Source organism: Brassica napus, chromosome A10, assembly GCF_020379485.1.
Source record: "Brassica napus cultivar Da-Ae chromosome A10, Da-Ae, whole genome shotgun sequence".
In the NCBI taxonomy this organism is placed as follows: Eukaryota; Viridiplantae; Streptophyta; class Magnoliopsida; order Brassicales; family Brassicaceae; genus Brassica; species Brassica napus.
The window spans coordinates 8,774,901-8,787,166 of record NC_063443.1 but is presented as its reverse complement, the minus strand read 5'-3'; the positions used below and the strand labels follow the sequence as shown (position 1 = coordinate 8,787,166).

Below are 12,266 nucleotides of genomic sequence, written 5' to 3'. Positions count from 1 at the left end.
AGAAACCAACGCCGAAGAATCTCACCACTTCATTCGGAGCTTGAGGCCCTTTTATGGGCGATGGAGTGCATGCTTCAACTATCGATGTGTCAGGCTTTTGGCACCGATTGTAAGGATCTCATCTCAATGATTCAAGACCCAGGAGCATGACTCAACTTCTTCACTGAACTAGATGAGCTGCAGAAGCTGAAGAGAAGATTCTCAGAGTTCTCGATTGTTTTAATTCCTCTAACTGAAAATGTATCGTCTGATTTATTAGCTAAGAGCATCCACATTAGTGAACCCCCCTTTGGGGTTCATAGCATTTTTTTAATATTTTTTGGGTAGGGTCATGAATAGTATTGAACTTTTTGCTATTGTGCTTCTACATTAGTGAATCTAAAGAAGGAGTTCATAAGAATTAAATAATATATTTATAATTTTTTTTTAACTTTTGAAATTATTTTGAAAAGATAAATATAATATTGTAAAATATATTTTATAAATAAAATTTATTCATTACATTGATAATTGATGAACATACAAAGATTATTCATCTAAGTTACCAAATTTTTGCCATACATTTTCAACTAAATCAGCTTTCAAACTATCATGTTTTCCTGAATCCCGAACTTCATTGCGCATGCCTAGCATGTTATTCAAATGCAAACTTTCTCTCCTTTTGACTTTCGAACTTCTGCTTGACTCTCCTGACTCGAACTGAGAAGTATCACTTAGAGAGTATCCGCCTCGTTCGTTCTCCACAATCATATTGTGTAATATGACACAAGTTCTCATAATCTTCCCTAACTTTTCCTTGTCCCATAGCCGACCTGGGTTTTTTACTATTGCAAACCTCGATTGCAATACCCCGAAAGCCCTTTCGACATCTTTCCTAGTGGATTCTTGATGTTTAGCAAACAGCTCTGCTTTATTACCTTGAGGAAGTGGGATGGATTGGATAAATGTTGACCAATTCGGATAAATTCCGTCAGTAAGGTAGTACGCCATACGGTAAGTGTGATTGTTGACCTTGAATTTAACTTTAGGTGCTCGACCTTGTATAATGTCATCAAAAACAGGAGACCGATCAAGAACATTGATATCGTTTAAGGTACCTGGTAATCCGAAAAATGCGTGCCATATCCAAAGATCTTCTGATGCCACAGCCTCTAAGACAATTGTCGGCTTTCCTGAACCTCGTGTGTACTGCCCTCTCCAAGCCGTAGGACAATTTTTCCACTCCCAATGCATACAGTCAATGCTACCAATCATTCCTGGAAACCCGCGAACCTCTCCAATATCGAGTAATCGTTGAAGATCTTCCGCGGTAGGTCTTCTTAGATACTCTTCACCAAAAAAGTCTATTATCCCATTAGTGAAATGTTCCAAACATAAAAGTGCCGTACTTTCACCAAGTCGGAGATATTCGTCATACGTATCTCCCGATTGACCATATGCGAGCATACGTATAGCTACCGTACATTTTTGAAGTGGTGATAGGCCTTTCCTTCCGTGAGCATTTCGTCTTTGCCGAAAGTATGGAACACCTGTACTTAGCCGCTCGACAATGCGAAGGAACAATGGCTTGTTCATTCGAAAACGCCGCCTAAACATGTCCGGTGGGTAAGTAGGATTTTCCTGGAAATAGTCATTCCATAGTTGAATGTGGCCTTGTTCCCGATCTATTTTGATATAAGCTTGTCTCTTTGGTTTGTTGGCATGTACATCAAGTAGGGAGTCGACGATATTATCAAATTCTTCGTCAAAAAATTCTTCAAAAGCTTCATCTACGCCATCTGACGATGAGGACGACATTTATTTTAAAGAAAAAAAAAAGAGATAAAAGAAGAACAAATGATTTAGAGTTTTTTAAAAAAAAATTAAAAAGAGAAAAAATTGAAAAAAACAAGATAGAAGAAGAAAATATGATTAAGAGTTAAAAAAAAAAAATTAAGAGAAAAAATTTGAAAAAAAAAGAGATAGAACAAGAAAATATGATGAAGTGTTGGCGTGGGTGGATTGTGTTGTGGTTGTCTTGATAGAAGAAGAATGTTTGGGCGTGGGGTTAGATAAGAAGAAGAATGTTTGCGCTTGATAGAAGAAGAATGTTTGGGAGTTGTCTTGTGATTGTTTAGATAAGAGATGGGAAATATAGTTGTGTTGTGATTGTTTTAGAGAGAAAAGATGAACAAGAATATGAGACCAATGCATAAATGAGACATAGATTATATAGTGATGTTATACAACATCCGTGACACTTGCATAAACAACCACAAGTACTTGAAAAATTGTTGTCACCAGTACAACCCGTGACAACAACACTACAGCCTATTACAATATGCTTCCTCTGAAGCACAACCCGTGAAGCAGAACCCATCACACTAGAGTACAACTACTACTACTACGATAACCCGTGAAGCAGAACCCATCAATCTCAGAAAAAAACGTGCTGCGCCAGTAGAACCCGTGACCTTGTAGAACCCGTGACCTCCAGAACCCGTGACCTGCAGAAGCAATAAACCTTGTAGAACCCGTGACCATCACAACCAACAACCTTCACCTGCAAAACGAGACATAAGAAAAGAAGTTTTAGTCAACAAGTAATGAACTAAGCAAATCCGCAACTAAGTACAAGCAGTTATCAAGTAATGAACTAAGCAAATTATCAACTAAACAACATAGAAAACTAGACAAATTATCAAATTGTCACCTAGAGCATCTCAGAAACTAGTTTGTCCTTCAGAGCCACCTCACTCTCAGTTAGAGTTTCTATTTTCTTAGAGAGTAATCGATCTAGTATTTTTTGTTTCGATAGGTTCCGTTTCAAGTCTAGAATGCTCTCTAGTCGATCAAATGCTGCTTCATTCCCCTTTTTCTTGCGTTTGGCTGATTTGCAAGCCTTCACACCAGGAGGCCTAGCCTCATCCGAGTCAGGGACTGACTCTGCAGCCTCCTTTCGTTTCTCCTTTGCACCATCTTTTGCGCAAGAGGTCGATCTCCACTTTTGATCATACCTCAGCTCCCTCCACGCGTGTTCAAGTGCGAACTTCGCGTGGTAGTCGTTAAAGAAGATGTCATGAGCAGACTTCATGACATCGTTCTCATTTTGCCCACTAGCTTGCTCCTTCAAAGCCGCCTCATAGCTTCCAACAAACTTACACACCTGCTCATTAACCCTTCCCCACCTCTGCTTACACTGACTCCACTCTCTAGGAGCAAAGCCAATGAGCTGAGCGCTTGAATTAAAGTAATCCTCTATTCTTTTCCAAAAAGACCCTAACTTCTGCTGGTTACTAACTATGGGATCCTTACTGGTGTTCAACCAGGCACTAATGAGGACAATGTCTTCTTGTGTTGTCCACTTTCTCCTCTCCACCGGTTTAGGAACATCAGAGGACCCTACATCTATGGTTTGAGTGGTTTGACTGCACTGGGAAGATAATAGGTTCACAAACCCGGGAGAATTAAGAGAAAAGGGATCCATTTTGGTTTCAGGTTGTGTTTTAAATTTTTTGGTGTTTTTTGACAAGTGCGTGGTGATTTAGAGTGATTTTTAGAACTTACTTTGTGTTTACAGTAGTTGGTTTGAGTATCTATAAAAGGTGTTGCTATCTACCTAACATTCATTAGCCTTAATTAGACAACAAGTTTATCACAGAATGCATTAATTACACATCAAATCAATTTTTAAAAACTCAAACACGTTTTCGACAGATAGCATTTTATGACCATTCATCACAGCAACCAACCAACAACTAGTTAATGAAACCTAAAATCTAGTACAGCTCCTACTCTAGATATTTAATGAAACTAGTTGAGTTCCTACTTAAGTTAAGTATCAGTTCAACTACAACAAGCAACCTACGCGGAAAGAACTTCAACTTCAGTTTAGTAGGAATGTTTACCTGTTGGATTTCAGTCGAAACAGACATTCTCCAGAGCAGCCACCTGCACTGTGAGGTTATACACGTCACCAGTGAGCTTATCAAGCAGAAAAGTCAGCCTTTTAACTTGTGCCTGCAGAAGGAAAAAAATCAACCTTGTTACTGAATATGTAAAAACCAATATTTAGAAAAAAAAACTTTCTACTAGATACTCTTAGACAAAGTGACAAACCTGAACACTCTCAATCTGTTTATTGAGAATGGGCACCCACTTGATCACCTCATCAGCCTCCTCAACACGCTTACGCAGGCGTACCATCTCCTCCTGCACACCTATAACCCAAGGCTGCCGATAATGCAAACCATCAGCCTTGGTTAAACCATAAACACATCAGAGAACATATTTTTAAATTTTAACTAATAATGAAGACGCTGAGTAATGAAGGGAAGCACGGGTTTGTATCTAACCTCGTAGTTTACGCAGCTGAAGAAGCGCTTCCCAGGCTGAGTGTCGAACTCATCCTTCACTCGAAGCTCGTCAATCATTCTCCCACCACAAGCACATCTTCTGGGCATCCCATATTCCGAATCAGCCACGTCTCCCAGGTGGTTTAAGAACTCTAGTTGCCTCTTACTATCTCTTATCTCTTCTAAGGGATCCATCTGAAACACAAAACTTGAAATGATTAGCCCCTATTTGATTTTCAATCCGCAAAAGTCTAACCATTAATCGATCAAACGAACCGTCTATCCAACCCAGTTTACTATTTCAAACCAATTATCGAAACCCCCAATTTTTTTCTTAAACCCTAACTCGATAACCCCTATTTGATTTTCAATCCGCAAACCATTAATCGATAATTAGAATCCCTAACCGAGGTTATACAACCGTAAATCCAAACCCATCTCCATTTCGAACCCTAACTCGACATCAGAAATTTTTACGAGAATTCCCAAAAGCGATTTCGACTACAAAACTCTTCTATCTCCTCTGCTCCTGGAGGAGACAATCCGCCGTCGAATCGATCGAGAAAAGGAGAGAAAAGTGGAGAGGGATCAGCGTCGCACGCGAAATCGCCGGAGGAGGAAACCCTAGCTTTTTACGCGAAAATGAGAGAAATGATTCTCTCTCCGCTTTCCACCGCGTGACGTCGACTCCCCTTCTCCAGTGAGAATGTGACACCTGTCGTGAACCCGTATCGGACGGGGTCACTCGTAAGAGGCGGGTCGCGAGATTAAACCCAATTTCTCATTTATTTTTATTACCCGGGCCTATGATACTGAGCCCATGAACATGTTATAAACCCTTGATGGGATTGCTCTAAGATAGCAAAATCATTTCATATAAACCTGTATTATATTGGTTGTTCTATTCCGGTCTGGTTCTTTAGACCACCTCAAGCTTGAGCTAAGATCAGCCGTTCGATGTCCAAAAAAAATAAAATCATCTCCATTATTGTTTCTGTTTTTAATTCTAAAAATAGAATACTCTAAAATAGACGAGGGGGGTTTGTTCCAATAATTCTCTCTATTTTTAATCCAAAAAAAATATTCTAAATATTTTTATTTTCTATTCGTTTATTAATTTATTGTATAATCCATAACTTTTAAAATGTTAAAATTTTATCCTTTTGTTTTATCTTGTTTAGCCCTTATTATCATTAATGTATCTCTCCACAGATGATCAATTAACACATTTTAAAGTGAGCAATGAACTTCTTTGTCTTTGATTTTCTGTACAGAGTAAACAATTCTTGGAATACTTTTTTATACAACCTTCGTTTCAAATTGTATACTGTTTTAAAAAGTTTATGATGTTTCAAAATATATGATGTTTTGAGATTTTAAGATTAACTTTAACTTTATTGGAAACTGTTCAACCAATAATATTTTGAGGTTTTTTATTATAATTGGTTGAATGATTTTGAAAATTATATCTTTCAAAGGTTTTTAGAAAAAATGTAATTTTCTTAATCTTTATGGACTAAGCTAAAACATCATATATTATGAACGGATGGAGTATAATTTTATTAATTTAATAATATTTAAATGTACAAAGTTATATTAATATATAAATTTATTTAGATAAAATGAAATATATAAAAAGTGAAGGATCATTTTGTATAGAAAAATTTAATTCTAAAATATAGTAAATGAATAATTTTACTCTATATTTGAAGTAATATTTTTATCCCTCTATATGTGTGGCGTACAATTGTAAATGATTTAATCTATAAAAAAACATTAAGTGAGAAAAATACATTATGCTTTTACGATGAATAAAATAACAAAATCAAAAATTTAAAATATTTCCTTACATGACATGTACTTAGAAAAAATAAAAGACAACATCAAGTGTCATAAAAAGATTTCTAGCTAGTTGAAGATTTGTATCAACAATGATTGGCTAATTATCTAAGATAGGCTATTTTTTGTATATGTATTTTTTTCTAATAGGTTGATTCTTAGTTTTAATTAAAGTAAAAATAAAAGCAATGAAAAGAGTATTCTTTTTTTTTTTGGTAAGCATGAAAAGAGTATTCTAAAACGATCAAAAAGAGAGGAATAAATTAGGAATATGAATACGAAAAAGATGGGTATCTATATATAAAAGAATACAGCTGGAGAGATGTTTGTGCTTTTACACATAAAAAAACTGCCTCGTAACTAGACAACATTTACTTTAGTTTAGCACAACTTTATTTTTGCGTTTGGACATAGCTAAATTTGTTGATGACAGTTTACAAATTGGGAAATTAGGTCAAATAACCAAAAAAAAACCAGACAATTTCACTAACTACCCAAAATCACTATCTCTTTCTTATTTTCTTTGCTTATCTCTTTTTACCTTCTTTCTACAAATTTAATTTCCCTATTCTTTTGTTATTTGTCAAATAAATCCTATAATATTTGTTTTATAAGAAACTCTATCAAAATAACATTTGAAATCTGATATTTATATAGTTCTTTTTGTCAAAAATTTGTATACCACATATATAGGTCATATGACGAGTACATTTGCTTGAAACTTTTTTTGTCGGCACATGTGAGAAACGTTTATGGAGAAACGAAAAATAAATGTTTGAAACCCAAAATTATTATCATATAAAATGTCTTTTATGCCACTGATTGGGTTTTTGATGGCGCACCATTAAGTAGTTCTTTATACATTTAATAGTTCTTTCTCTGCATGTGTATTACTATTTTAGAACTTTGTGATTTCTGCATTCACATAATAAATAGTGATTTCTAAGAGTGGGTATAATGTGGTAATCTTTTTCTGTTCAATGATTAGGTTTTCTCTATATTAACATTTTCTAATTTCGTATTCACTTCATAACAAATTTGAAATTTGGTGTTTTATTATTTGTTGAAACTCATATACTAAATACCAGAGATGCTTTAAAGTATCAACTAGATTCTGACCCGCCCTTTGATTTCTTTTGTTTAGGGCGGGAATATATTTTGTTTTAATTTCTTTTTTTCAGAAATTTAATTTAATGTTTATGTCTTTCTTTGTAATCATATTTGTATTTTTCTTTGTATTCATATTTGTGTATAAATTTAAAATATCTTTATAAAATAATAATAATTTAAAAGTTTAGCAGACATACACTCGTTTCTTTGTAATCATATGTCCAAATATTTATTTTTTTTAATCATATTTATCTATTCTAGATCTTGGCACGCAGGTTTTATGTTAATTTGTATTTATTTTGTTTTTTCTGTAAATATGTAAAATTTTCTGTATTTTTTTCTTATATGTTAAATAAATTTAAATGATATTCTTGTGTATAATTTTTTAAAAACTATTAGTAAGAGGTTTTGATATTGAAAATATATTTTAGATAATTTTCTTAGATATTAAATTGCAATATTTAAAATAACATTTATATGAATTCCGAGTTATTAAAGGTTAATAGTTAGTTGGGGAAATTACATGTTTACCACTTTCATGGTACCACTTTTCTTTTTTACCATCACTAAAGAGACATTTTCAAAAATATATTATTCATTAAGTGGAAAAAGACTCTTCTGCTCTTGTTATTCATATATATAATAAATCATTATTTAAATTTAAAAAAAAACTAAAAAAATAAGGAATTTTTTTTTATGTTTTCGAATTATACTATTTCAAATTCGAACTTTTTATAAATTTTTTTTTTTGAAATTTTTTTTTCGAATTTTTTTAATTTTTTTTTTCAAATTTCTTTTTGAAAAACGAAAATTATGTTTGAAACTATTTTTAAAAATTTATATATATTTTTAAGTATTTATTTATATATTTATTAGAATCCTAAATTTCATATTCCAAAAACCTTACCCCACCCACTCAACCTTAAATCCTAAGTCTAGATTAATTAATCCTAAGTGTATAATTTTCTTTTACCTTTCATTAAAAGTGAAGGTTAAAATGGTTAGTGTAAACATGAAAAGTGATATTATGAATGTGCTATTTGTGGCAATTTCCCTAGTTAGTTACAAATTTGGTGGTTTTTCATTAAGTTTTTGAATTATACATTGAAAACAAAACATATTTGTTTGGTTAAATTAATGTTTTTGAATCATGTTTGATTTTATTTATAAATAAATCTCACCTTTGATATGTATATGATTTTTCACATATAGGAAAAGCATATATATATATATTTAATGAAATTTTAAATTTATGATCTATCAAAAGAATGATTGTTATATACAACCTATCTCCAAACTACTGAATCAATTTTTTTAAAATTGTTCCATGTACACAATATTTCTCATTAAGGTTTCTAGTCGACAGTTTTTGTAGGGAGTAATGGATTATTATGCATAATAGGAAATTAAAGAAGAAAGTGGTTATACAATATTTAAATTAAATATAGGAAGTTAGTTATTATTAATAGAACAAATGAATAATTAGACATAACATTTATCAATATATAGGTCATGATCATGTTTTAATAGAATAGATATATCATATTTAATAAATTTAATAAATATTTTTAATTGAATAACCTATTTAAAACTCGTTAAATTAAATGAGTTTATATGAATATTTTTTCAAAATTCAAAGAATCACAATTTAAAAATATCTTCATTTTTTTATTTGGAAAATATATATGGTTGCAAAATATGTTTTTAGTGTGTAAATATTTACAAAATATGTTTTTAGTTTTTAACTATATTAAATAAATCAAGTTTCATAACTATACACTTGTGTCATATGTATTTCGAAAATTATTTTAAAATTTTATTCATAAAGTTTGTAACATATTATATTTTTATTAGGTTTTATATTATTATACCAGTTATAGTTGCCCACATTTTATTACTAAACTTAAGTAGGTGTTTCATAAAAATATATATAACTGATACACGGAGTAGATATCACCACTTTAATTACATCTTCGTATATAGCTGCTTGTTGTGTTAAGTTGTAACTAATACAATTGAATGGTCAAGACTAATAGAAAAAAGAAAAATAATTAGATGCAGTTAAAAACTTAAAGTGGATCCCGATTTTTGTGGACTTCGAAGTGGTGGTTACAAAAATTATTTCAAATGCAGTTAGGAAACATAAAATTTATGTTTCGTGTATGTATAGTTGAAGAAAATAATTGGACTGAACTAATATCAATAGAAACATGATTCTGTTTTAATAGTATCTTATATATTAAAACAGAAGTCACAACCTTGATTCATGTGTGATTTTTTTAAAAATGAACTTAATGGACCTATTCATAGAATTTCATACTACATTTTAATTCAGACTAATAATAAATAGAAATTTTAAAATATTTTAATCATAATATCTTTTGATATCTTTTTATTTTAAATATAAATTTTAAAATTCTAACAAATCTGTTTAAAAAGATTTTTACAAGATCTTCATTTTTAAAATTATATTTAAATATTTTCACTCATTTTGAAATTAGTTTAAAATATTATTATACATTAATATATTATATAAAATGGAAAATAAAAAAATATATAATATTTTATTTATTATATAATCATAATCAATCATATTAAAATAAAATTATTATATTGAGCTAAATATAATAAAATTGTATTAAATTTATATATTTATATATTTTATTTTCGTAATTATAAAATATTTATGTTCAAAAATAAAATCTAATATGTTGGTAAGATGGGTTAACATTATCAAACTATATAATACATGTATAAAAATTAGCATGTATTTCTTTAAAGTTAATAATATAAAATCTTTGTAACTACTTTAATCATAATATATTTTCATTTTAAATATAATATATATTTATATATTCTATTTTATAAATTCTAATAAATCTGTGTAAAAATATTTAATAAATAACTTAATGTATTTTAAGTTATCGTTTAGAAATGAAAATAAATAAATTATATCCTATTTTATCTACTTTTATAGTCATGATCATGTTAAAATATCATTACTATACTAAAATAAATATGATAAAATTATATTCAATTGATAAATTTATAAATTTTATTTTCATAAATATAAACTATTTATTTAAAATATAATATGATGATAGAACGGCTTAAAATTAACAAACTATATAATACATGTCTAAAAATTAACATATCTTACACTTTTATATATACAATAATAAATTATCTAAAATGAATAAGCATAAAAATATTGGTAAAAAGAAATCCAGTTTTGAAATACGGGTCAGAATTTAGCATAAATTAAATACAAAATATTTTTTAAATATATTTTCTCATGAATATATTAATTTGCTTAATAACTAAATGCAAATACAATAAGATAAATATATAATAAGAAGTGGCAAATCATAAGGTTTAAACAATTAATTAATTATAACATATAAATTATAAAACTATTGTATTTGAAATAGTTATATAGATATTTAAGTATATGATTAACATTAAAAATATATACCACTTATGTTCTAAAACAATAATTTATGTATAGAAAAATGAAAACAAACACCCGTGCGGTTGCACGGGTCAAAATCTAGTTGATACTATTAAACCTAGATCCTGTCCGTTGATATTAGTTGTGTCCAACGAATTATTTACATGTTTTACTCTTCCAAAATGGAAAAAATAACTTCTTAATTTATGTAGCATCTAATATTATAGTTTTAAAAGTTAAAAACATAACTAATTATCTGATGTAAAAAAATGTAACTCCCTATTTCTTTGGGTAGTGGGCTATTTGACAACCGCATATAACTTTTGAAATTAACATCAATACTATTAAATCTGGATCATGCCCTGTTGATATTAGTTGTGTACAACTAAGTATGTAGCATCTAATATCTATACTATTAAAAGGGAATCAGTCTTTAAAAATCTACTTATGAAAAGTTATTGGACTCTTTTATTAGAATGCTATATTTTATATCACCTTAATTAATCAACTCCACATAATATGTTTAATATTTGTGCCAAACTAAAAGATTCTGTGACAAGATTTTGTGCTTATTAACATAAAATAATTATAGTAGCATTTATTTTCAAATACCAGAAAGATAGTTCTTAGATTTAGTTTTTATTGTCAGTTATGATGATCATTTATCCGACCCACATAAAGGCTGATTTACAACATTTATTAACATATTATATGAACCAAACTTTTGTATACACAGTAAAACTTTTATGTAAAACATAACGTATAGAAAAATGAAAATAGTTTAAAGTTTTTTTTAACTATATTCAAAATTTTATGCGTATACACGAAATTGTTTCTAAAAATCTAACATTTTATTTGAAATCTGAAACTTAACCGAAAACCAAACCTGAAACACAAAAGAATAATTGTGATACCGAAGACATATTCGAAACAGAAAAATATATTTAATATACACAAAACATTTTAGATACTCAGGGTACCGGTTCAGATCTCTGTAGAATCCAAACCTAAACCGACACTGCGGGTCTGAAATGTACCCAATAGATACTTTGCCGTAGACTTGGATCTGAACCGAACATGTATATTCGGATCGGTTTTTATTCGAACTAGAAAAAATGTTTGGACCTAGAAGAGAGTTACATAACAATATACATACAAAATTTTAAATAAATTAATTCATAAATTATATAATTTTAAAATTCTATGCTTTGATATAATTCAATATTGTAACATAATAACATACAACAATCATTAACATTATAAAACTTTTGATTGTAAAAAACCCGCGTTTTTGAAGCGCGGGTCAAGATCTAGTTATGGTTTTAAAAGTTTAAAACATAACTACTTATCTGATGTAAAAAAATGTAACTCCCTATTTCTTTGGGTAGTGGGCTATTTGACAACGGCATATAACTTTTGAAATTACCATCAATACTATTAAATCTGGATCATGCCCTGTTGATATTAGTCGTGTCCAACTATTTTAATACAATTACTAGATTTTAATCCGCCCTTTAAAAGGTAGGTATATT

At 29.8% G+C, this 12,266-nt stretch overlaps 2 protein-coding genes across 2 annotated transcripts; both read right to left on the bottom strand.

Moving 5' to 3' along the window:
- Window positions 1-528: 528 nt before the first annotated feature.
- LOC106369544 lies at window positions 529-1,797 on the bottom strand. The gene is made up of 2 exons (XM_013809686.2): window positions 1,179-1,797; window positions 529-1,037 (listed from the first exon to the last, which is right to left on the bottom strand). Exons 1-2 carry the CDS (start codon window positions 1,795-1,797, stop codon window positions 529-531), a joined length of 1,128 nt encoding a protein of 375 aa, XP_013665140.2.
- Window positions 1,798-2,416: 619 nt separating this feature from the next.
- Window positions 2,417-3,466, bottom strand: LOC106370822 (glutathione S-transferase T3-like). The gene is made up of 2 exons (XM_048742143.1): window positions 2,711-3,466; window positions 2,417-2,542 (listed from the first exon to the last, which is right to left on the bottom strand). Exons 1-2 carry the CDS (start codon window positions 3,464-3,466, stop codon window positions 2,417-2,419), a joined length of 882 nt encoding a protein of 293 aa, XP_048598100.1.
- Between the last annotated feature and the right edge of the window lie 8,800 nt (window positions 3,467-12,266).

Coding starts and splice junctions, on each gene's coding strand:
- LOC106369544 (XM_013809686.2), bottom strand. CDS start 1,797: ATGTCGTCCTCATCGTCAGATGGCGTAGATGAAGCTTTTGAAGAATTT. Junction 1,038..1,178: donor GAGAGGGCAGTACACACGAG/GTTCAGGAAAGC, acceptor ACATTATACAAG/GTCGAGCACCTAAAGTTAAA.
- LOC106370822 (XM_048742143.1), bottom strand. CDS start 3,466: ATGGATCCCTTTTCTCTTAATTCTCCCGGGTTTGTGAACCTATTATCT. Junction 2,543..2,710: donor TGGCTCTGAAGGACAAACTA/GTTTCTGAGATG, acceptor CTCGTTTTGCAG/GTGAAGGTTGTTGGTTGTGA.